This window comes from Miniopterus natalensis, chromosome 10 (genome assembly GCF_054644295.1).
Source record: "Miniopterus natalensis isolate mMinNat1 chromosome 10, mMinNat1.hap1, whole genome shotgun sequence".
NCBI classification, from domain to species: domain Eukaryota; kingdom Metazoa; phylum Chordata; class Mammalia; order Chiroptera; family Miniopteridae; genus Miniopterus; species Miniopterus natalensis.
The window spans coordinates 44,040,573-44,067,256 of NC_142090.1; the positions used below are offsets into that span (position 1 = coordinate 44,040,573).

The following is a 26,684-nucleotide window of genomic DNA, read 5'->3' on the forward strand; positions in this document are numbered from 1 at the left end:
TCATCCCAAGCGAACAAAACAGGCATTATGAAAGCAGCAGGGGAAGAGTGGGGACTCATCTTTCCCTTTCAAATACTGCTCCTCAAAGAAAGGAGTTGATAAATGCAGCTAATTGTGAGATATCAGGAAGTGTGTAAGTGCATGCCTCAAGACTGCACAGGAAGCAGCTTAAGGGGCTTTGGCTGATCCAAGGGGCAACCACCAAGCTTGTTTGTCACCTAAGCAAACAGAATAATAAATTGCTTAGTCATCTAGATGTCGCCAACAATCCACCCCTCCCAGCACCTAACCATACATGAGTTGTTAGAGTTACTGTGATTAATCACAGTAAAGGGGGAGATGCCTGAACTGTGAAAGCAGAGGTCAGAATCTTTTGGCTTCTTTCCAAATGGAAAGAAATTAAACCTGTTATTCAGGGCCCACTGTCACCTGGAAGGGGCCCTTACCTGCCCAGGCTGGAACACTGTACTGGCTGAGAAAGGCGATGGCGAGGAAGTGAGTAGAGGGACAATGGGAGAAAGCTGACCATCCTGAGATGATGCCTTCCAGACGGCCACACGCCTCACTCCCTGGAGTGTAGACACACACAGGGATCTGTATGTGAGGGAAGCAGGGGCCTGGGCTCTCCACAGCTTCTTATGTCAGCCAAAGCTCTTTGCTGAAAAAGATTGAATCTCTGGGATTGGTTTTCCACATTGTTTGGCACCATCTTGAGATCATTTCCTCCTTTGCTCATCAGTTGGGGCTGTTGCCAATAGTAGTGAAGAAAGGAGGCTGAGTACTCAGACTGACAGCGAACATTTATACTGGGGATGGTTTTCACTTCTCGCTCTCAGTTCCTATGGGGCTGTGTTTGACCCTTCCCACTGTCATTGAGCTCCCTGCTCCTTTTCTTCTCTTAACTTCTCAGCACAGACCAGAGGCAGGTTACCTTAGAGGGGAGAGAAGGGACATCAAAGAAAAATTATCAGGCTGCTCCGAGGCTGTCCTTCACTCTCTGCAGCCCTTCATTAACTATGGACACCCTTGGATTCCCACCCACAACTCAATCTACCTTCTTCTACTTCCAAGATGTCGCCCACATACCTGGCATCAGGGGTGCTTCCTCAGTGGCTCAGTTCCTTACTGACTCAGCCAGGTCCATGGGACTCTTCAAAACATTCTTTTTTTTTTTTTTTTTAATCCTCGCCTGAGGATATGCTTATTGATTTTAGGGAGAGAGGAAGGGGAAGAGAGAGAAAGGGGGGGAGAGAAGAAACATTGGTCAGTTGCCTTCCACACGTGCCCCGACTGGGGATTAAACCCCCGACCAAGCATGTGCCCTGGCCGGGAATCGAACCCCAACCTTTCAGTGTACAGGACGATGTTCCAACCAACTGAGCCACACTGGCCAGGGCCTTCAAAACATTCTTGATCATATTGTTTATCCTAACACCTTCCATTCCAATCCAATAAAACTCAATCCCAGAGGGCTGCACATCAGCCTTTCCTTCTTGATTCTGATGGGCTTCAATTCCACATCCTGCATACAGGCACTAGGATTGAAGTCCAACTAGAGTGCTGGAAGCATTAGCAGTCGACTGTTTGAGTGGGCCACACTCATCATGTAGTGGAGAAAATTCCAAATTAGAGGATCAGTCACAGATATTAGCTGACTTGGCTCAAGCTCAGTTACTCGGCACAGTTGGGAAGAAGCATCACCAAAGAGGTGAGTCAACTGTTGCTGTTGCAAATGGCTGGACCTAGTGCCCTGTGCTCTTGTGGCTGCTGTCAGGAGCACATTGGAGGCTGGACATTGACTTTAGGGAGAAACGCAGACTGAGCATTTGAGGACCACTTCCCTCGGTATTTAAATTTATTTCAGTTGATACAGTTGTTCTGGATTATTCTATCCCAACATCATCTGCTGAGCTCATGAGTACTCAACTCGTACCCAGGGCATTTCTCACAGAAACTGGAGGCCTTCCCTTTACTCACACCGGCTCATGTGACAAGAGCTAGATCTGGAACTTAAAGTTCCTAACTTCCTTTCCTAAACTTGGCTTCACAAAGAAGTATAACAGAGAAGGCCACTCAGGTGCTCGAGAATCTTCTCACCTGGCTCATAGTCCGTGTTTTCATAAACATCAGCATTTGAAGTTTAATTTTTTTTCTAAAGAAATAAAAGTCAACAGATCAGAACAAGACTCACAAATAAATCAATAAGAACTTTTAAGCAGGTTCTCATATATTTTTTAAGTCAAGATATTTAAGTACAATTTAAGTTGTATGAGTTTTATAATTTTGGGGGGGTTAGTTTGTACATTTTTAAAATTTTTTAATTGTGGTAAAATACACATAAATTTTATCATTATAACTATTTTGAATGTACAGTTCAATAGTGTTAAGTACATTCACATTGTCGTGCAGCCAGTCTCCAGAACTCTTTTCATCTTGCAAAACTGAAACTCAATATCCATTAATTAACAACTCCCTATTCTCCCGTCCCCAGCCCCTCAAAATCACCATTCTACTTTCTGTGTTTGTGAACTTGACCAAACTAGTTATCTCATATAAATGGAATCATACAGCATTTGTCTTTTTGTGGCTGGCTTATTTCACTTAGCATAATGTCTTCAACATTCACTTGTATATCAGAATTTCCTTCCTTTTAAGGCTGAATTTTAAGGCAGAATTTCCTTCCTTTTGTACGTATATATCTCATTCCATTCCCCGGCAATGGATACTTGGGTTGCTTCCACCTTTTGGCTATTGTGACTAATGCTTCTATGAACATGGGTGTACAAATATCCTTTCAAAACCCTAACTTCTATAATTTGTATCCTTTAAAATTGAGTGAAGGAACGATCCTAGAAGAATTCCATATTCCATGGTTCTGCATTTTTTACCATTTGGAAAAGATCAGGAATGCAGCACTAATTTCACTAGGTAATATCTTTTATAGCTTCTCAGTGTGCTGACTCTTCAAGGGCTTCTTGTGCTGTTCTTCAGCAATTGGTGAGTGCTTTGAGAATTACCATTAAATAGAAAGTAGCAGCAGTTCAGCTATATCTCAGTGATTGGGATGCTCTGATCGAGGGTGAAGTGGCACGCTGTGGCACACTGTCTTCAGGAGACAAAGTAACTGGGTATGTCTTTGAAAACCACTGTTCCAGTTTTCCCTCCCAGAGCCCCTGAAGCCCCACACCACCCTTCCCCAGGCCAGGAAAGCATGTGGTCCTCAGGTGAAGCTGGTGAAGCCCAGCAACAATCAGCTCTACCACTGAGAAAGGCCTATAAATAACCTCTGTGATCCTGTTTCAAAGTCAGAAAAAAAGCAGGGGCTGAGGGGTTGCTGAAATAATTTCATGAACAAAGAAATGATCTGTGAATAAATCTTAGAGAAGGGAGAACCAACCAGCCATGTGGACAAATAAGATTCCTCCCCTGCCAAAACAACCTCTTTCATGCCCTGCATTGTCTGCAGGCAGGTATAAGCATATTCTAGATCACTTGGCATTCAAACAGCTAAGTCGGCTCAGAGATGATTGCGGGGCTGAAATATTAGCGTTCTGCCTTCCTGCAAGGAGAAAGGAAATCTAGTTCAGGAACCAAAGCAAAGCTTATTCATCTTATCTCATCTTTTAAAACCTGAGACAGAGTCCTTCACAGCCCCGCAGACATAGGGTCCTCCAGCATTCAATGCACGGAAATCAAATGCATATCCATTACAGGAGAAATAGCAAGGAAGTGGGACTAAGGTGACAGATTCTGAAGAGCAAACATACACCTTTGTGCTCTGTCTTCTTAAAATTCATCCTCTCACCTGCCAGACTTGAGAATTGCCTATTTACATAACTAGCTGCCTAAAATGGAATATTAGATAATGTTACATGGCGGCTCACTCAATTTGAGCCCATCCCCAGGATATGAGAGTGATCCAGGAGTCCTCCGACAGCATGCAGCGTGGCGCGCTGGCCTGCAGCCATGCCTCCGTTTGGTGTGAGCCTGTCAGCACTCCTGAGCTAAGCAGATGTCAGGCCCGGTCGCTGATCGCCAGGTGGGAGACCAGCCCAGCAGCAGGGGGGAAGGGTGTGATTCAGCAAGTGGCACGCTGTGGCACACTGTCTTCAGGAGACAAACAGCATCTCTTCCTGAGCTTCACAGCAGGCACCTTGTTCTTCCCAAGGTGCTGTCTCAGAGACAGCCAACATGTAAGAGCTGAGAAGGGGGAGCTGCAGGATCTATGGGGACAACGGGTAGGAGAGGTAATCAGCTCTGATGCCATCCCTGGCCCCATGCCAGCCTCGCACCCCCTGTTGGTCCTTTTCGAGGCACGATCTCCCTCCCATCAAAACTGGAATCATGCTGCTCGCTTATAGGAGGAATATAAATAAGTGATAAGGCAGTGTTCTGATCATGATAAGCGGGTATAGCTTCTCAGCGGACCAGATGTATCAAAGAAGGCAATTGTGTGTGTTTGTTCATTTATTTTTCAGCGTCCCCGTTCCTGTAGTCAGTTTAGAGAAAATTCCTAACCTAGTGAAGGCAGATGGTGCCAATGTCAAAATGAACTCTGCAACCACTGCTGCAGTCACCGCCTGCTCCGCCTCCTCTTCGGCTGTCTCCACCCCACCCTTAATTAAGCCGGTTTTGATGTCCAAGTCAGTGCCACCTTCCCCAGAGAAGATCTTAAATGGCAAAGGAATTTTGTCTGCCACAACAGATAAGAAACACCAAAATGGCACCAAAAACAACAACAAGCCTTACAGGAGACTTTCAGGTATGTGTCTGTGTCCTTCAAGTCTGGCTCATGATTAGACTGAAATTGAGTCACTCTATAACCAAGGAGCGATGTGTTCTTATAATTAAGCAGGTCTGTTTCATTTTAAGGGGGTGGGGGACATAGAGTTAATCTGCAAGCAGGACCCCCACCTAAAAATGTAAGCAAGAGCTCGTTCTCTTATTCCCGGGCCAGATGAGGCTCTCACTCAGCTCAGTGCTTAGCGGGAGTTACCCTAGTGACCCAGGAGGCAGGATGCTCTACACCAACCATAACAGTCTGTGGGTTTTGAGGGTCTTATTATGATGCCAACAAGCTGAACTGCCCCTGGGTTTTGTAGAGGCCTCACTACCATAAAGTTGGACAACCTCAGCGACATCCCACAGTAGCTTGGGGCAGGCTTGGGACAGTCCCATCAGTGACTGCCCCACAGAAAGACACAACCTCTGTCCTTTGGCCTAATTGGTTTCCAGCTTGATTCTGTGGTCTGGGGCTACAACTGCCTTTCCCAAGTAATCAGTTGGAATTCCTATTCAGGTACAGTCAGGTTCACACAGCAGATGAAGTTTGGGGGGACATTTCTTGGGTGTGTTCCTTGGTTGTCTGAGCAGGCACTTGGGGTGCCTGGAAAGGTATGCATGACCAGTCTTTGAGGCAATGGTTGTGGATGATGTTTGCTTTGGATTTGTTGTAAAACTAAATCTAGCCATTCTGCTTTTGCCAAAAGACCAAAACAAGCTTAAGTACCTATTCATACACCATGGGAATTTATCTAACCTTGAATAGAAAAAAAAATCTATTGTGAAAGCCACCCTGTGAGAAAGAAACTATATCTTCTGGTATGAGCATACTTCTTAAGCACCCCAAAAATTGTGGGTCATTTTTATTTTCTACTTCGTGTTTATCTGTATTTCAATATTTCTATCTTACATCTGTAGCTTTTAAAAAAAATTATTCTTAAAAGCGCTTCAGCCCAAAACATTCAAATAACAAAAGTATTATACCCTGAAAATCTCCTCATGTACTATTTACCCACTATCAAGAAAAAAAGGTAGAGCCTGGTGTCCTCTGCACGTTGTGAGGCCTCACTGTGTGGAAGGGAGCCCCCAGCTCCTGGCTCTCCTCCTGAATGGGAAGTTCGGTTTCACTCTGCAGAGGTGGGTGGCAGCGTCCCTGGAAAGACTGACAGGCCTGGCTAGGCACAGTGTCCAGAGGCCGTGGGTTCCTTGTGACAGAAGCATGACCATGGCTTCCAGCCTTTACCCCTATCTGAAGTTGTTTGGAGATATTTTTTGCTGTTTGTTGGTTTTGCATTTTGTTGGTGGTTTGGTCTCATTGGGTCTTTTGCCTGTATCTCACTTTCACATTTGGCAGCCAACTCCTACCCCCAGCCAAACAACCTGCTTAGTTGCAGGCCAACATGAGGGCTGGTGTGGATCTGGACACAGGCCTGACTGACAGCCCAAGGGAAAGAGCTCCAAGCCAGGCAGCCTGGGGCCTGGCACCCAGGCACTGCTTGGGAGGCAGAGAGGGCTCATAGGAAATGGGCATCTCCAGGCCTAGACATTTTCTTTTCTTAAAAGTGAAGCTTTAAAGAAAATAAGACTTTTTCAAACAAAAAAAAGAGGCGGGCATTTTGATAGCCAACCAGGGAATCTGTCTTGGATATAACCACCATCACAACCACCTCATGACCCCAAAACCTTTGTTGTTGTTTTTAGAATAGTTTACTGATTTTGAGAGAGAGGAAGAGAGAGGGTGAGAAAAAGAGAAACATCAGTGTGAGAGCAGAACATCGATTGGCTGCCTCCTGTACCGGGGATGGAGCCCTTGACCAGGAATTGAACCAGCAACCTTTCAGTGCATAGACGACACCCAACTGAGCCACACCAGCCAGGGCACCCCCAAATCTTTTGTAAAAAAATAGAACACATTCATTGATTATGCTCCGAGTTTACTCTACCAATTTCAGACAGCTTTTCAGGCTAGGTAACCTTTTTTTAGTTTGTAGCTATTCAGGGCTCTTAAGAGCACCACAAATTTATGCACAGCCCAACATTCTTCGTGAATGCCCAGGAGAGCTGTCTCGTTCCTGCTCTTCAGGAGGCAGGCGTGTACTGGGTGCTCCCAGAAACAGGAGGCCACCTGAAGGGCAGAACTCTAAAGCCTAAAGGGAGGGTCCTTAAGAGATGGCCCTCACATCCCCTCATTTTCCTGGGGAGGAGAGCATTTTTGTAATCCAGAAGGGATGAAGGATGCAAAATAGGCCTAAAAAGAGAAAGTTGCTTAGAAGTAAACTCAATATGACCCACCAACAGTTCAGTGGGAAGGCAGACAATGGGGAAAGCCTGGCCTCCCTGCAGCCATCCCAAGGGGACTTGCCCCGCTCATTCCCATTTATAGCAGTAAGCCTATGCTGGGAGCAAAGCAGGCTGAAGCTGTGAGACTAGCAGGCTCTGCCCTCAATGCACCTTTAAGTTTAGATCTATATAAGGCACACACCCAGACTTTTCCCCTGCCCCTGCCTGTGACACCCCCAAAATGTTCCTGAATCAGGTAAACAGTTTTTCTGGTCAATAAGGCTGTCTGGAAAGCCTTGTGCTGAGCACTCTGCAAAGCAGGAGAGGAGCAGGGTCACACTGACATGTCGAGGAATAGTCTCCCACTTACATGGCTAAAACTAGCAGGAAGACAAGGTGGGGTTGGGAGTTGTGATGTACTCTTGGAGACACCCAGGAAAAAGTGGCCCTGGGCCTCAGGTGGCTCTCCCTGGGCCAAAAGGCCAAGTACCTGGAGAAGCTTTTCAAGTGAAATAAAGCGTCAGAGCGGCATGGCTCCCTCCCACACCGTGCTTGCCCCACCCCTTTCCCTGTGTCTTGTGCTGCATTCCACACCCTACCGAAGCTAGACTTGGGAACTCTGGGTTCAGAGGGTGCACCATGTTCCCCTGAGCGGTTCTTGAAGCATTTTAGCAGTCGGTGGGGGGGAAAAAATACAGATTGCCTAACAACATCTCACTTGTTGGTGCAAATGTGCATTTTTTAAATGTAGTCTTAATGCCAAATCCTATTTAGTCTCCTTTTTTCTTATATTTTTTGTTTGTTTCTTAAACCAGAGAGAGAATTTGACCCAAATAAACACTGTGGAGTATTGGATCCCGAGACAAAGAAACCTTGCACAAGATCCCTCACCTGCAAGGTATTTCTCTTTCCATAAAAAATACTTCCTGCTCTCGCTGGGGCCTTTGTCGAAATGTTTGCATGCCACTCTCTGCACACGGCAGGGTGTGGAACCTAGACATGACCCCCAGCTGTTCTTTGTAAGGGAAATGCTTTCTTCTCTTCCATGGTAGCAGAGTGCCTGCCTCAAGCTGACTGGCTTTTTAAGAAGGAAAAAAAAAGGCTTCCCCTGTTACTTGTGAGGCCAGACAGTAAATTGTATTTATAGGCACTCACAGGCGGTTCTAAACCCTGCTACGTTTTAATGTATGCAGGAGCGGCAGCGGCGGCGGAGGCAGCGCCCTGAAAGGCAGTCCTGCCGCGCCCCCGATCCGGCCACACTGGGGTGTCCAGGGGGCAGCTGACCCAAGGCGGCTGCCACTAGGTCTCTCTCAGCCACGTATTTCATACTGAACTGCTAGTGCTTCTTGGGATCGAGGCTGTGGCCCTCTGCTTGGTGGCTCTGTGTGTCGGGCCACAGTGAGCCTTCCACCTGCACCTGGATTAACTCTAGACTCTCTCACGGTGGCCTTTCGTCAGAGAGGTTTTCCTGGGTTCGTCACTGAAGCTTGTCATCTTATGCTATTTTTTGGAGGAAGCTTTGGCTTTTTAATGCCGGGAGAATAGGGCATGGTTGCATCTGTGTGGTCTCTGCTTCTTCCCAGCCACAGAACAGGAGCTGTTGCCTTGAAGTTGACTTTTCAAGCACCTCTAAATTCCCATGAATGGCTGTTTCTGAAATGGAGGGCCCAGGGAAGCAGGTTTATGTGCTGATCAAAGAGGCTGTGCTTTTCATCTCTCTTCTCCTTAGACACATTCGCTAAGCCATCGGAGGGCAGTCCCAGGCCGGAAAAAGCAATTTGACCTCCTTCTGGCAGAACACAAAGCCAAGTCCCGGGAAAAAGAAGTTAAAGATAAAGAGCATCTTCTGTCTTCAGTGAGGGAAGTACTTCCAAACCAATCTGGGCCGGCACAGGACCCTCTGCCAGGATCTTCAGGGAGCTCTGGGCCAGAATCTAAAGTCACATCCCCTGCAAAATCCAGGCCACCTAACTCTGTGCTTCCTAGGTAAGTCCCACTGTGGTGATAGAGGCCAGAGTCCTTGGTCAAGTGCCTGCCTTACTGGGTTGCATGTGGTCAGATCACATATTAAATGGAATCCATAATAGTCCTGCCTCGTAAGGCAGTTATGCAGTTTAAATAAGATAATGGGCATATGGGGCTCGGCCGTGGTGTTCCGTGGCTTTTACTGCTGTCATCATTGTCATCATTTTCATCATCATCACCCTTCAGAGCAGATCTATATCAGAACAAGAGTAAGCTGAAAAGAAATACCTATATGACACATCAGCCACCAGGCAACTTCCTGGCTTGCCTGGGTTTTTAGATTAGTTGAACATTCCTGGAGCAGAGAGTGCAGAAAGCCTGGATGGATGGGTAGTCAGCACATTTAGGAGCCCATTTGACACACTATTTTATAATTTTTTTTTAATATATCTTTATTGATTTCAGAGAGAAGAAAGGAGAGGGAGAGAGAGAGATAGAAACATCAATGGTGAGAGAGTCATTGATTGGCTGCCTCCTACACACCCCCAACTGGGGATCGAGCCTGCAACCCGGGCATGTGCCCTGACCGGGAATTGAACCCCAATCACCTGGATCCTAGGTTGATGCTCAACCACTGAGTCAAGCCCAGCCAGGCACTATTTTGTAAATTTTTCCCACAAACCTTGAATGACCTAGGTGAAGGGAAAAGTGGCATAACAGAGGCTTTTTATTCTGTATTTCCTTGCACACCCAGAAAGCTGAGCCACCTGTCAGTGGTTTTATTTGGTTGCCCTGGACAGAAAGGAAAGAACAGGGAAGAGAATTAAAATCCACTTGGATTACGAGTGATTTAAAATCCATACGTGTGTTTTGATGGGCAGTGGAATGCCACTTTGAGCAGCAGACAACTTCTAGGTAATAGGACAGGGAATCCTCATTCAAAAATAGTAAGTGCTTGCTCTATAAGCAAGGCACTATGTCAGGTACCCTCTGGCAGGGGTGCAGAGATGAATGAAACTAGGTTCTGCTTTTCAGGAACTTAGTTTAGAAGATAAGACTCAAATATCCATGACATCATTAAAAGGAAACATTAATAATGCAATATGAGAAGTACAGGTCCTGGTATTACCTGATAATTTTTAGTGCATACTGTGTGCGTCCTACAGGGTCCAGTCAGCAAGGAGGCTTTAAGAGAATGTAGTTATAAAAGAAGGGGAAGGAGTTGGTTTTTAAAACAACAGCAGATATTTGGTGGCAGTTCCTACTGACCTCCCAGGTTCTCACCCTCATGCCTTCCATTTTGGGACAAGCCTGACCCAGTTTGACAGCCCAAGTTGCTGTGTAGGAATGGCCAGCCTCAGCCTCAGGCATTCATGAGGAGCAGTCAGGTGGAATCACGACCCACACACATTTCCATCATCACAACCCTTCTCATGTTTTGTCCATTTACATGCCTCTTTCCTTGCCCCACATTTTGCAAGATCATTTTATAATTACTTCTCGTTGTAGTGCCAGATGTTGGTGAAGGATGTTACCTTTGCTTTAGAGTTGAGGAGACGGTTCTCTTCCAAACTTCTGGGAAGGGCTTTTCCTGTATACAGTGACTTTCAAGCTTCTTTGGGGCTGTAGAACTTTTTCATCCCCACAAAACCTTGCATGGCACCCAATAGAAAAGCAGACTTGCCTCCATCTGAAGCCAGCATAGCCCTGCTCTCATCACACATGTACCCAGAGCCTGCTGTCCCCCCTGACTGTCTGAGGGATCACCTCACATTCCCCCAAGACTCCAGGGAACCCAGTTGGAAAACACTTTTTAATTATACAATTTTGACTGATAGAGGCACTTCTCACCCAAGCAGTGGTACCTGATTAACCGAGAAGCCATGGAACAGCCGTTAAAAAATAAAACAGGCAATGGAGCCTTAATAACTTCTGCTTCCTGTTCCTTCCAGGCTAATTTTCAGAAGAATGTTTGTGGATAGAGAAATTCCAGGTGTACCTATTCTCTTACGGAAGCAGGAAAAAGAGAGTGAGATTAATCAGCAAAAGTAATGTCTCTGAAAGGAATGGGGAAGCAAAGGAGAGCATTACAAATGTTGCTAACAGTAATCTTTGAGGACGTTTTTCAAAGTTGATATAGGCACCAAAGACCTCAGGGGTGGACTCTGGCTCAGTGTCAGTAGAGAAGTATATCCTCTTGCACTTGTTTTAGGATAGAATGAGACCCGCCCCCCCATGCAATCAGAGATTTAAAAAGCATGATCAGAATTTAATGTTATAATCACATAAAAGTTAAAACATTTATTTTACTCATGTTAATGACATACATATAATAGATATTTCAATTATACTAATTATCTACAATTGGCCAAAAAAAAAAAAATTACCACACATAGATGGAATTATCGTAATCCCTTCCCGATCATGAATTCTTTTTGTTGGAAATATTAACATGTGTGAATTTATTTCTTACATGTTGTTTTGGTAACCTTGAAAATATTTCAGCTTTCATATTCTTGAAATGCTACCCATTCTTGTCAGAGGTTTCTAAAAAGGAACTTGGGTCTAGAATTGAAAATGTTAAAGTTAGAGAGCACAGGTCGGAACAGGATTGGAAGTGCATATCTCAGCTCCATGCTTACTAACTAGATGAGTGTGGTCATGTTTCTTAGTCTCTCTAGCCTCAACTTGTAAAATGGAACTAAGAAGAATTTAGTGACATAAAGTACCAAGCTTATAATAAGCACTGAACTAATGGAAGCTGTTAGTAAGTGGCAGTGGTATTCAATAGGAAAGCAATGTGAGTAAACAGTCCTTGGTGGTACCTGATTTCCATTTGCCAATCCTCTTACCTTCTGTCCCCCAACGTAGGGGCCCTTAAATAGCATACATATAAGTTCTGTTTCTTTGTCCCCAACTCTAAGGAAACATGTTACTTGCCCCAAAGAGCCCAAGGGCTATGAATGACCAGCCCAGCCATAACATCAGGACTCTGTTGGAAAGGGGGAGGAAGGCAGAGGGTCAAGCCGGGCTCTGACAAGCCAGACTCTGATGCCTGGGAGGGAGAGGGGAAGGTCAGCTATGGAAGCCAGTGCTGACAAAATCTGGGCAAATTCTCCCCTGTCTTGAGAATTCTAATACATCTAATCTTAAAGTATAAAATGGCAAAATCCATTGAATTTTAGACTGACAAGGGGCAGTGGAGAGAGAGGCAGAAGGTCCTAGATACCTAAAAAAGGACAGAGATGAGTCTGGAGTGAAAACAACTTCAGTTATGACTAATTAGGAGAGTGTTATTGCCAAATTGTAAGCCATTTCTCTCCTTGACATATTTCTCCCTGCACTCTGTCTACATTTGTTTATCAATATAGGGAGGCTTTGAAGTCTCATTCCTACCTCTTATTAGCTTTGCAAGCAATTTTCTCCTCTGATAAATGTAGATAATAGTTAAATGCACAAAGGCAGTGGGTAAGTTGGATGAGAAAGTGTATGTGACATGCCTAGCACATAATACGGACTCAGTTAAGGTCGATTGCCTTGCGCTCTCTTCCCCAAAGCACTCAGACAGACTGATGCTCCTGCGTCCTCAAAGTGGTGGGGCAGAGACTTTCATTAAGTTTCCCTGAGTGGAACTGAACAGGGACCATCATCACATACACTGTCTTTAGACCAAACTGTAAGTGGAGAGGGGAGGGATGATGTAGCGTCGAGGGAGAAAAGATGGATGGCAGTTTAACAAACTTGAATGACTTTTTTCAACAGTTTCCCGTGACTAGTTGCCCCATTCCCCATCCCTTCTCACCAAGCCATGTTTTTTTGAGACATAGGCTGGTTCCAGTGAACTTCCCTCCAGGTTCCACCCTGGAGTACAGTGATCAGAGATGGAAGGTCTTGAAAGCATCTACCAATCCATCATCGCCAGGAGGGTGCTTGCATCCTGAATGAAACAAGCCTAAAAAGGGATAGATTCGGCTCTCCTCCTCCGCGGTGTGCCTGTGCACACGTGTGCACACCATTACTCGTATTTCTGTCTTTGCCCTTCAAGCTGATTTTGCTCTAGAATACAGTTTCCATGCTCATCTTTATTCTCTAGTATTCTGCCCTTATCTCCTCTCTTTTATCTGACAACTGGAACTTGCTGAAAAGAAAAGAACCTCTCTTTTCTTTTTTTTCTTTTTTCTTTTATTTTATTTTATTGGAGTTAGGAAAGGCTCATTGTTTGAGATAATTTTTTTTTAATATCTTTATTTATTTCAGAGAGAGGAAAGGAGAGAGAGAGATTTAGAAACATCAATGATGAGAGAGTCATTGATCGAGCCCACAACCCAGGCATGTGTCCTGACCGGGAATCGAACCCCGATCTCCTGGATCCCAGGTTGACCCTCAACCACTGAGCCATGCCCAGCCGGGCAAGGCTTATTGTTTGAGAAGTTGCTAACCAAATGGGAGCCCTAGTACTACCTCAAATTCATCTTAAGAAAGCACAGAGTTCAATCTTCTTTTATGTCAAGGAAAGGGGAAATGGAGTGGCAAGAGGTGATTGACCACCACACACATCTGGGCACTAGCAGTAGGGATCTGAGGAAGATTGTGTTGGTTGCTGTGACTCTGGTCTTTGTCTCAAGATTCCTGCAAATCTTTGATAAACAATACACACTTACCTTATCTCCTCAAGCTGCAAGCACAATTTCTTTAATGAGTAGCATGTCTATATGCAAGATTAAGATGAGCTATTAGCCGGAAGACCCGGGGAAAAACATAGGCTTGACGATGGAGTCAGAGAGGCTAAGCATTTCACTGTTACAGTTACCCCCTTGTGTTGCTTATGCCGCAGTATTGAGGGAAATAAGGCAACCAAGTCCAGGGTCAATTAAGAGGGAAGATTAGCTTTTTAAGGTGGAGTCAGATCAGTCTGTCATTGTGCCCCATTTATCCAGCTCTTACAATCTCACGTGCTCACCTGTTCCGTGATGGTCCCTAAGCCTTAGAGGAGACATTCTCAGTGTTTAATTTAGACAAAGCACAAGGATTAACTTTTATTATTATGTCCCCCAGGACCCAAACCATGATGAGTTGGCCACTGCACAAACATTTCCCTGTTCAGCTAGCTAACAAGTAATCTAAAGCAATCCTATTGTTTAAGGACCCACTTGCCAAGGACTCTATGCTGGTCTGTACGAGTCATAGAGCTTGAGCAGTAGAGCAGGCCAAACAGCTGACTATACGGATTAAATTCCCTAATATTTAGTTTGCATCAGGTCCTCAGGTAAACTGTCAGTGTGGCTTACACCACATCAGTCACTGAGATTAAGGATGAGCTGTTGTGGCAATTTCTCTGATGTGTATATTATGTAAAACAAAACAAAACTCGAAAGTCAATGGACAGCGCTAGAATCTAATATCCACAACGGCATATTATAGTTCCTATTGAAACATAATTTTCTGTTATCACCCCCATCTTTACCAAAGATAGCCAAATTGAGACTAATTTATCTGCAAAATAAGTCTAATTTCAAAAACTTGACCTGATTATTTGTATAAGTTCAGCAAGAATAGTAATTAACCACATAGGTCCCTTTAAATCTGCTTTGCTGGAGTTTTTCGAAGGAATCTTCAGATTGAATTTTAAATAGCCTCTCAAGGCTAAGAAGCCAAGCCACATGCCAGCCATCAAATTTCATCTGCAATAACCATAGATTTGGGTGAATCCTCTCTTCTCAAGATCCTCAGCATATCCTGAGGTTCTTTCCTTGCCTCTCCCAAGAAGCAACATTTGTTCCTCACCTGGAAAGTCTGCTGTGAACCATGTAAACTAAGTACCAGACTGTTTTCCCAAAGGGGCTTTTATTGGCTTGCAAAGTCAATCTTAACTCCTCAAGCTTTCTGGTCCGAGTCTATGCATGCCTCTCTCAAACGTGATATTCCAGTCAAAGCCTTGCTAATAAAACCAGCCTAATAGATTCTTATTGAACTTATGCAAATAATCACATTGCCATGAAAAGAAAAATACTCATTACTGGATTCTGGAGGGATCCAGTAGTGACAAAAAAATAAATGCCTCAATTCTACTTACAGAGGTATAATTTACCAAATTGCTAAGTCAAACAGTTTTCTTTTATCTGGAAAATAAAAAGATTAAAAAATCAGCAATGTCAAACAAAAAGTCATAAAAATTGTAACCATTTCATCAGTTCATTCAGTCCTATGTAATTAAACTTGCTCTGCTTTAATCCAGTTTTTAATTATTTCTCTAGACTTTGGGTCATAATTCCAAGAAGTTTGCAAGACTGTCCATCAGGGCGCATATGATTTGCTCAGTGAAGTGGGTACCCAATCACTAGAGATTGTAGAAGGCACACTCCAAGTAGGAAACAATTTCTCACAGTTTCTTTGCCATTCTATGGGTACCAGCAGAAAACACACAAAAAAACAAGAGCATACTAATAATCCAAACTAAGCGGCAGTTGAATGAAGCCCAGCTTACATGTACTATGGTGGATGAGGGATGCAAAAACCCAAAAAATGCCAAGGAGCCAGGTTAACCAGGTGGACAGTTTGGGTTTCCCATAGGCCTGACTATTCATTTAATTTACAGCCATTGTTTGTCCATCTTAATTTCTCTGATTCAGGAAGGGACTGTTACCATGTTACAAGAACATCAGGATGGCAAAAATCTGGCAGTGGGTCATTTTTTGCAGCAAAGGATGGACTTCATCCACATGTGCCAAAATCTGTTACTCAGGTTCAGTCGTTTTAGTGTGTCCCTCAATTTTGACAACAGGCATCTTTACGTTAGGATATCTCAGATTTCTAGCTACATATATATTGTTGACACTGTTATAGATGTCCCACATTTTCTCCCCCTTTTGCCCACCTCCACCCAGCCCCGCCCACCCGGCCTTCGCCACACTGTTTTTCTGTGCCCATAGGCTATGCATATATGTTCTTTGGCTAACCCTTCACCTTCTTTCATCCAGTCCCCTCATCCCCCTCTCCCCTCTAAGATCTGTCAGTCTGTTCCATGTAGCCATGCCTCTGTATCTATTTTGTTTGTCAGTTTATTTTGTTTGTTAGATTCCATATTAAAGTGAGATCATATAGTATTTGTCTTTCTCTGACTGGCTAATTTTGCTTAGTATAATAACCTCCAGGTCCAACCATGCTGTCACAAAGGGTAAGAGCTCCTTCTTTTGTACAGCCTCGTAGTATTCCATTGTGCAAATGTACCACTGCTTTTTTGTTATTGTTGTTGTTAAGCCTCACTCGAGGATTTTTTCCATTGTTTTTCAGAGAGAATGGAAGGGGAGAGAGAGAGAAAGAAAAAAAGCGCATCAATATGAGAGAGACACATCAACTGGTTGCCTCCTTCACATGCCCCAACCGGGGGCGGGAGTGAACCCGAAACCCAGATACATGCTTTTGACTGGGAATTGAACCCAAGACTTTTTGGTGTGTGGGCAGGCGCTCTAACCATGGAGCAACACTGGCCAGAGCCAGCAATATATATTTGTGACAATTACAATATACACTTAAATACAACATAAAGAAGGCTCACTGTTATTTTTTTATTTGACAGTGCTTCCCATATAATTTCAACACACCAAAATAAGGCTAATTAGTTTAACATTTCTCTTTGTAAACAAATCTTTAAAGTTGTTCCAGAGGCCCTCAGGAATACCTCAGTTACTACCAGGTCAGACTCTATTTTTAATTTAAATTTCTAGAAGTTTGTCAAAATATATCAAGAGGTTTAGACATTTGACTAAATAGGATCATGTCATTATGAAGCAAAACTTAATTATCCATTTAACCAAAGTGACAATAGAAAATTTCAAACACAAATATAGAAGCTTATGTAATTGTTAGCAAAATGGTTCTTACTATTTAGGAGATTTGGTTTTTCTTAAGTAACCAACGACCCGGTTAAGGCAACATAAAACACAGAAAATTATTTTGATAAAACATAGGATCTTTGCTTTCAAGACAGAAAACTTTTTCGCAATATCAGTAGCAGACCAATAGTCCAAGAAACTTTGTCTTCTTTAACAGAGAGAGAAAACCAAACTCTAATTTTGCACCAGCTTACTTTTGACATTTAAATTCTTTATTTCTTTTAACCAAAGTAATATTAGGCACATAGTTCAAAAATCAAATAGTCCCAAAAGATGTAGAATGAAAAATAGTAGTTCCTGCTATCCTGGAACTCTCTATGCCCTCTCTCTTTAGAGCACCTGTTTTCTGGATCCCATTGCCTTCCTCTCTTTATTTTGCTTTATTTTGATGGAATATCACCTCCACTAGCTTCTGGGGGACAGGTGCATGGGAGGTCAATTTTTAGAATTCTTACATACTTAAAAATGTTTTTATTCTACCCTCACACTTAATTGATAATCTCTCTGAGTAAATAACTGGATTGAAACCTTTTCCCTACAGAATTTGGAGACATTTTTTCATTGGCTTTTTGTATCAAAGGTTTTTATTGGGAAGTTTAATATCATTCTGATTCCCATTTCTTTGCAATGACCAGTTCTTATCTCTGAAGACTGAGGCTTTGAAATATCAAAGGGATTACCCTTAATGTAGGTCTTCTTTCATTTATTGTACTGCATACTCAGCAGATCCTTTCAATCTGGAAAAACTTGTTTCTGGGATATTTTCCTGTCTTAAATCTTGGATAATTTTCTCTCCTCTGCTGTTTTTATTCTCTTTCTTGGTCTCCTATTAGTTGGATGTTGGACCTTTTGCTCTGATCTTTTAATCTCTTAATATCTTTTCTCCTGTTATCTCTCTTAATCTCTTATTCCACTTCCTAAAAGATTTTTTTTTCTAAAAGATTTTCTTTAGCTTCAAAACTGTATATTAAATAATCAATTTGTGATTCACTTTTTTAATTTTTAGGATCTGCTTTTTGTTTGATTGCTTCTTATAGTATCCTATGAAATGCAATCATTTTGCGGAACTAATACATTTCTATTATCTTTTTTTAAAGATTTTTTTTTTAATCCATTCTTTAGAGAGAAAGGAAGGGAGAGGGAGAGAGAGAAACATCGATGTGAGAATGGAACATAGATTGGCTGCCTCCAGCACACCCCCCAACAGGAGTCGAGCACACAACCTGGGTGTACACCCTGACCAGGAATTGAACTGGCAACATTTTGGTACGATGCCCAAACAACTGAGCCACACCAGCCAGGACTGTAATATCTTTGAATGTAGATTTTTTAGTTTTTCCTCTTTCCTTCATTATCTTCATTTCCTCCAGGTTTGTTTCCTATATGTATGTCATGTTTGGTTGAACAGTCTTATGTTGGAGATGTTCCAAGAATATTTGGTGATCCCTAACCATTCATATTTAGAAGAGAGGCTCTAACAGGCTGATTGGAAGTCTGTTTGTGAGACTACCAACCAAAAAGTCATCAGGTCACCAATCAGCCTTTTGTTGGAAGACTCCCAAAAGCAAGATCTGGATGCCTTTTCTCTGGGATTATTCAGTTTCTCAAGGGAAAGCTCCTGCTCAGTGATGTGCCTAGCATTCTGAAAGTGTGGACTAAGGATCTGGCAAGGGATAGCAACAGTCACCCTATTTCCAGCCCTGTGCCTCACTCCTGGTCTCTGCTGAGCCTGGTTTCCAGACTCTCCAGTTCAGTTTCTCTAGAGAATAAGCCTTTGTTCTCTTGTTGGAGAGCTGATTGGAGGGGGAGGAAGGTCCTGGCAGATAGTGAGTCACCTGACTGATGTAGTAGTGATGACTTGTAGGTCCAACTACCACATATTAAAACTTTTAACTCTCCCACTGTTTTAGTTCTCACATGACTTTTGAAGTTCTAGGTAGCTCCAAGTGCCCTCCTTCTCAGAAGTTCTGTGGTAGGTTAGCTCCTTTCCCATCAATTAATATTCTCCAGCCACATTCTGTCTTCTAAAAATATGTTAAGATCTCTCCTTCACACATTAGTTGGGATTCTTTAGATGCAAGTAGCAGAAAACCTAGTCTTTTTTTTTTTTCAAATACAGATTACATTCAATATTATTTGTATTAGTTTCAGGTGTACAGCATAGTGGTTAGAGTCAAATACTTTATAAAGTAGTCACCCCCAATATTTTAAATATCCACCTGGCAACATACATAGTTATTACAATATTATTGACTATATTCTCCATGCTGTACATTACATCCCCATGACTGTTTTGTGACTACCAATTTGTACTGTTTAATTTCTTTACCTTTTTCACTCAGCCCCACAACCTCCTTCCCCTCTGACAATCATCAGTCTGATTTCTGTATCTATAAGTCTGTTTCTGTTTTGTTTGTTTGTTTGTTTGTTTTGCTCTTTAGATACCACGTATAAGTGAAATCATAAAGTACTTGTCTTTCTCTGTCTGACTTACTTCACATAGCATAATACCCTCTAGGTCCATCCATGCTGTCACAAATGGTAAGATTTCATTCTTTTTTACGGCTGAATAATATTCCATTGTATATATGTACCACAACTTTTTCATCTACTTGTTTGTTGAAAGCTAGCTGTCCATCAGTGTGTATGTAGGCTGTATGATAAATATGAGGCTTCCATAATACATTTGGATATTTTCAGCTAAGTTGACTTCTGAACTATGAAGTCCCTCCAAATATTGGCTGAACTTTGTCCTTGCGCAGCCCCAGGCTCAACTGCAAAATCTACAGTTCCTAATGGAACTACTATGTTGACTATGGGAAGGAAGAGATTCTGAAGATAAGGAGACTCAGCTATCAGTCTGAAATTTCTTGTGGTCTGTTCAATCTAGATGCAAAGGACATGGAAAAATCAAGTGCTCAAATGGCTTAAATATGTTTTGGATGTTCCTATTTATAAACTACAGTATTTTTCTAATTAAAATTCTCAGTTGTCATTCATAGCTTGCTTCCATAGCTTGGCTATTGTAAATAATGCTGCAATGAACATAAGGGTGCTTATATTCTTTCAAATTAGTGTTTTGGGTTTCTTGGGATACCCAGAAGTGGAATCTCTGCGTCATAAGGCAGTTCCATTTTTGATTTTTTGAGGAAACTGCATACTGTTTTCCACAGTGGCTGATGTTGAGTTTTGAATTCTTTACAAATTTTGGATATTAACCCCTTATCTAATATATCATTGGCGAATATGCTCTCCCATTCAGTGGGTTGTCTTTCGTTTTGTTGATGGTTTCCTTTGCTTTGCAAAAACTTTTCAGCTTGATGTAGTCCCATTTTTTTATTTGCAGAAAATTTAGTCTTAATAAATGTTTAATAATTAGGAAGTTTCTAACCGCATGAGACAACAAGTCCAGAGTGAAATGACTCCAGTCCCCAGAGATCAGGAATTGGCTCTGCTTCTCTGCCCTTTTTTCAATCCACACTCTTCAGTCTTCCGAGTCTTCAAAGTCTATAGCAAGATGGCTACAGCACTTTCAGGCACATCCAGATAAAACAAGATCCTGTGAAGGTGGAAACCACCTTTTCTTTGTGTCTTTTTAAAGGTTAGAAAAATCTTTGCAAAAGCCCTCCCCCCAGAATATATTTTATTTTTCATGCCCTTTTCTAAACCAATCATGAGCAAGATGAATGAGATTTCATTGTTGGTTTGGGGTTAAATGGAGGCTGGGAATTCATCACCATAACAATCACCATATTTCTGCTGATATTTTTGTTCTTTGGGGCTAATGCCTTTTTTATCCCTTTGCTATAGGATTTGGGAAGAGAGAGGAGATAAGTGTTCAATTTATCTGCTCCACTTAACAGGAACTTCTTCTGAAACTTTCTTACACAGAAAGTACCTGTACTACCAGCCCACTTTCTTTTTTCCCTTTTTTATCTCTTGTTATTAAATTTTCCCATGTACAGAAAAGAAAAGAGTATAATACAATGAACACCCTTATACCTAGTTTGAATAATTGTAATATTCAGGTTTTGCAATTATATTTACTTCATCTATATATATATATATATATATATTTTTTTTTTAATATATCTTTATTGATTTCAGAGAGAGGAAGGGAGAGAGAGAGAGATAGAAACATCAATGATGAGAGAGTCATTGATCGGCTGCCTCCTGCACGCTCCCAATTGGGGATCGAGCCCACAACCCAGGCATGTGCCCTGACTGGGAATCGTACTGCAATCTCCTGGATCCTAGGTCGATGCTCAACCACTGAGCCGCACCCGGCTGGGCATCATCTATATTTTTTGATGATATATTTTGAAGTAGATTGATATCATGGCATTTTACCTCTAAAGATTTCAAAATGCATCTTTAAAAAGTAGAGATAATTTTCAATGTAATGATGCTATTATCACACTTAACAAAATCCAGCTCATTTGTATCTCCTTCAGGGCATGGAGGTCCTATCATGTTGGGAAAGGCTTCAAAAAGAGCCTACTAAAAAGTTTGGAAACAACTTAAATGCCCATTAATAGACTAGATAAGTAAATTAAGATAATCCATACTATGGAATACTATTTAAAAAGATGTACTAGATGATAATATTTAAAAAGATGACATAGTTCTATACATGGAAAGATTTCTACAATATCACTAGGTTTAAATATATATTTATATGTCTAGCCCTGGCCAGTGTGGCTCAGTGGTTAGAGTGTCAGCACTCACACCATAGGATCTCGGGTTTGATTCTCAGTTAAGGGCACATACCTGGGTTACAGGATTGATCCCCTGCCCCATCAGGGTGCTTGGGGGAGGCAACCAATCGATGTGTCTCTCATACATCGATGTTTCTCTCTCTCTCTCTCAACCCCCCCTTCCTTCCACTCTCTCTAAAAATCAATGGGAAAAGTATCTGCGGGTGAGGATTAACAGAAGCAAAAACAAACCAAAAAAACCCATGTCTCAAAATAGTATGTACAGTGTGGTCCAGTTCTTGCTTAAAAATTAATGTGCCTGTGTATGCACAGTAAAGAAGTCTGGAAGGTAATAAATCAATACGGTAATAGCACTTGAGTGGCAGGATTATGGCTGCTGTTTTCTTTCTTTATACATTTCATCAAAATTGTTTTACTATTTGGGTCTTCAGCTGTAAACAGGCAATAGTGTAGTTGCCCCTTCTGATACAGGAGAGAATGTATCCAGGAATGCACCTGGGGAGATGTGGTCTCTGGACTGTAGACTTTTAAGATGCAGAGTGAATGGCATCTTTGTTTTTATAAGTATGGGAAGGTGATAGTCAATAATAAACTGTCATACTAATGGAGCTCTTGTAATAACACTGAAAAACTACCTATGGCTTAGTTTGGGGAATTTTTTGGTTTTTTATTGTAGTAAAATATACATCACAAAATTTACCATTTTATTTCTAAGTGTACAATTTAGTAGCATTAAGTATACACTCACATTGTGGTGCAACCACCACCACCATCTCCAGGACTTTTCATCATTCCATACTGCACCTCTGTGCTCAGTAAACACAAACTACCCTGCCCTAGCCCACGTGGCTCAGTTGGTTGAGTGTCATCCTATGCACCAAAAGATCACTTAGTCAGGGCACATATGCAGGTTGTGGGCTCAACCCCCCAGTAGGGGACCTGCAGGAGGCAGCCAATCGATATTTTTCTCTCTCTCCCCCTTTCCCTTCCTCTCTCTCTAAAATCGATACAAACATATTTTAATAAATAAATAAACACAAGCTCTCTATTCCCCCTCCCCCAGTGCCTGGTAACCTCTGTTCTACTTCTGTCTCTATGGATTTGACTATTCTAGGTACCTCATTTAAGTGGAATCATACAATATTTGCTCTTTGTGACAGGCTTATTTCCCTTAGCATAATTTCTTCATGGTTCATCCATGTTGCAGCATGTATCAGAATTTTATTGTTTTTTAAGACTTAGCTAATATTTTGTATAGATATACCAGATTTTGTTTATCCATTTGTCTATTGATGGCCATTTGGGTTGTTTCCACCTTTGTGGCTTTGTTTTTAAATGACTGTGCTTTCAGGATCTGATTTGAACTCAGGTATTTCACACCTAGAAAGATTTTGTAGCAACAGAGAATCCAGAGTGAGAATGAAGGAGAGGGAGACAAATCAACAGTGCTGCTTCATATGACTTGAAGGGGCAGCTTCCAAAGAAGAATGCAGAAAACCAGTTTTTTTAAGGATTTTAATTTTTTTCTCCAAAATTTCTTTTTCTCCCTGTCTTTCTCCCTGGTCAATCACCTAATGAAAGTAGAAAAGCAGTAAAAACAGCTGACAACTAACTTTGACTCTTTCTCTCCTAACTCTTTTCCTAATGTGGATGTGTTTGTTTTGTTTTTTACTGCTTAGCAAGCATGTAGTTCTACCTCTCACTGTGACATTGTTTTTCTATGAGCTTAGCCATAACTGAGATGAGATCTGTTGGATTATTTATACACATGGAATTCACTGAGAAACATATTTCTTCAACACTTACTATGAGCCAACCATGCCCACAGGAGGGTCTAATGTCTTGTCAAAAGTGAAGCATTCATCCTCAGAAGATATAATTAAACTACATATGATATTAAGAAACTAGACTGGCTGTGGGGTAAGGGACTTGTGGCCCCATCATTGGGGAAAAAACCTCTTTTCATGCCAGTATGATAACAATCTCATAAAGCCATAGTTTAGTAGCACAAAAAGTGTTTGTAGGGCTGCCTTTCATCATTATTGATATTTTGTCAATTGGTTTGAACTTGTTTACCTGGTTGATCTTCCTGTCAAGTTCCACCTTCAAAGAGAAGCAAATGCATGGCAAGTAGAGATTACTTACATGCAAGTAGTTGAATAGTTATAACTGAACTCATAGAAGACTCTGCCATGTTATTGTATTTTGCATTCTGCATTCACTGTTGGTGTTTTCCCTGATGCCCAGATTCAAGCAGGGCAGAGCCTCAGCTCCACCAGATCTGTAGAGAGCTGGTTGCTGCTAACCCTCTCAGCCTGAATGTTTCCCTTGTGCAAGTTTGCCACTGACCTGGAAAGGCTGATTGGGCTGCCTTCTGAGCTCTGTTAAACTGTGTGGCTCTTGTTACCTCAGAAGAGTTTATTCTGTTTGTTCTTTCTTGCCCTTAGACCATCATCTGCAAATAGCATAAGCAGCACCACATCTTCAAATCACAGCAGCTGCACTCCGGAACCCTCTTTGCCCCCAGCTGGAGGTGACCTCGCCAGCCGACTGTCAAGTGATGAAGGGGAGATGGACGGAGCCGACGAGCCTGAGAAGTTAGACTGTCAGTTCTCCACCCACCACCCTAGACCTCTTGCGGTAGGCCACCTGATGTTTCCCTCCATGCATTTTCCCCCTGTGCTTTGTGGGTATTTAGGTGATCGTGTCAGAGGGCATACATTTCTAAGGAGAGGTCGTCAGGACAGTGTTTTACGGAAAGGCTTACCCTGAGGTTGAATGATTGCCTTAGAAGTACCCTTGAAAATCACAGTAAGAAAGGGAAGGGCTCCCAGCTGATTATAATCCTTTAAACACCTGGGTATTTGTGGCCCACCTTGAAGCATTAACACTTGAAAAGTGGTGTTTATATAAGTGCACTGGGGAGCTGACCTCCCAGCTTTGCCCATCTGAAAATGGAGCCTCTGATTTCAAAAATTAGTCTAGCTCACCTGCACTGGGAACCGTCTGTCTTAGCAGTGTGCCAAGTGCCAGCTAGCTGGTTTTCTCCCCTGTTGGTTCTGAGTTTTATTGTTATTAGTAAATGTGACCATATGGCATGGGTACTCAGTGTGTATGTTAAGGAAAGGAGGAGGAATTTTATGTCAGTATGTTTGCTGATGAACAGAATTTCTTCCCAATCCTTGAAAGAGTCCACTTTAACAATTCACATGATTGAATTCGAGGTGGGAATCATAAGGAGGCATGAGCTGGAGGCCTGTTTATATTTGCCGTATGAGCATTTGAAAAGGAGATGCCTGGTGCTACCATCACTGAGCTGAATGCTGGGGACCTGGAACATGGGCCCCATGGCTGGTTTCCTCTGGTGCCAGCTTGATTCCTCTAGGAATAGTTTTGACTCTTCCTAGAACTCATGGACTGTGTAGATGAAATCAACCCTGCATCAAGATAGAGTGATTCCTTCCTCCCTTCTGTGAGATGAATGGGCATGATGGTGACCTGTGGCTTACCAACAGCCTGAGACTTTGCCTTTTAGCTAATTCAGAAATAATGAGGGATAATTAAGAATGCCTTTGAATGCCAGTAATAGAAAACTCAATTCATACAGTGCATGCACTATGGTCATTTAATTATCTCATATAACAAGGAATCTTGAGGTCGGTGGTTCCAAGCTGAAGGACACTGTGCAACCCTCTTCACCTTTCACACATGGTCTCATTATGTCTGCTACAGCTACTCAGTAGCATTTTACGTGGGATGGAAAGGGACAAACAGAAAGGAAGTCTTCTTCTAAGATGCTATCTTATTTCATAGGGAAGAAAATCTTCCTGTGAACCCCCCAGCAGATTTCCCCTTACATCTATCAGAAGTGGGTCACATGCCCATCCCTATACCACTCGACAGCAGAGAAGGATGAGATTGCACTGATATGGGATGGAGCCAGCCAGGATTCATCCCAAGGTTCTGGGAAGAGACCCACCTTCTCTGCTCACTGCTTCATGTCACATATCAGAACAAAAGTGGTTCTGTTAGCAAGGACAAGGAAGGGAGAGGTGGGAGTGGGATGGCAGCTGATGAGATTGGCAACCTGTGGGGTCTGCTCCAGTGGCCAATGCAGTGAGGATCTGCAGCTCTGCCAAGGGCATAATATATGACCAAAAACAAGAGCCTCTTGGGGCACCTGGCCTTGCATCCCTATGGAATTAGAGATATAGATAGCAAAGACAAAAAGGTGCCTCCAACTCTAAGTTGGAGAGAGAGACTGGGCTCTACCAGAAGGCCAGAGTCTGGAGCACATCAAGATGTTTGTCCAGCCCTGGCCAGGTAGCTCAATTGGTTGGGCATCAACCCGTGCACTTCGAAAGGTTACCTGTTTGATTCCCAGTCAGGGCACATGCTGGGGTTTCGGGCTCAATCTCTGGTGGTGCGTGTGCAGGAGGCAGCCATTTGATATTTCCTTCTCACATCAATGTTTCTCTCTCCCCCTCTCCCTTCTTGTCTCTCTAAAAAATCAATAAAAAACAATCTTTAACAAAAATAAAAGAAGAAGAACAGCTTTGGTAATCACCAAAAAGAGCAATTTTTTTTTTTAAGATGTTTGTCCAAATAACAAACTTCCAGGCTACAGAGGATTCGCTGGACGCTGCACACAGCGGGTTTGTGTGCCCTTGGTGGTTTGCTAATTTAAATGGAACAGCCATGAATTTGTTTCTTTGCTTTGTCTTTTCTCTCATGATCAATTGCTATATTAAATCATTTTTGTAATGAACACTCATTCAGTGTGTCTTTAGCAACTGGAATGAAGGAAGAAAAGATGTCTAGACCTGAAAAAGCTCCCACATAATACTGGGGACCAGCTTCCGTGCTGGAGAAGTTCCTTTGTATGTTTTTTTTGCTTGGTCAATAAGCACTTAATATGAAAGTACAGAAAAGAGGTTTTCATCAGAAGTACCAGATTTGATGGGTGGCAATATTTTAATGCAAAACCCCCAAAACATAAGCAGAACCAAACAAAGGGAAGGTCTTGCATTTGCTCCTGAGAACTGTT

General features: G+C 42.4%; 1 protein-coding gene across 4 annotated transcripts in view; it reads left to right on the plus strand.

Annotated features, from left to right (window-relative positions):
* The window catches only part of ATXN7L1 (ataxin 7 like 1), a 230,687-nt gene that overhangs the window by 192,247 nt on the left and 11,756 nt on the right, over positions 1-26,684 (plus strand). For all 4 annotated transcript variants that reach the window (XM_016204762.2, XM_016204763.2, XM_087821097.1 and 1 more), the window contains 4 exons: positions 4,479-4,762; positions 7,878-7,960; positions 8,792-9,048; positions 24,085-24,277. In XM_016204762.2, the coding sequence (XP_016060248.1) occupies positions 4,479-4,762; positions 7,878-7,960; positions 8,792-9,048; positions 24,085-24,277 (817 nt within the window). The remainder of the gene's footprint in view (positions 1-4,478; positions 4,763-7,877; positions 7,961-8,791; positions 9,049-24,084; positions 24,278-26,684) is intronic.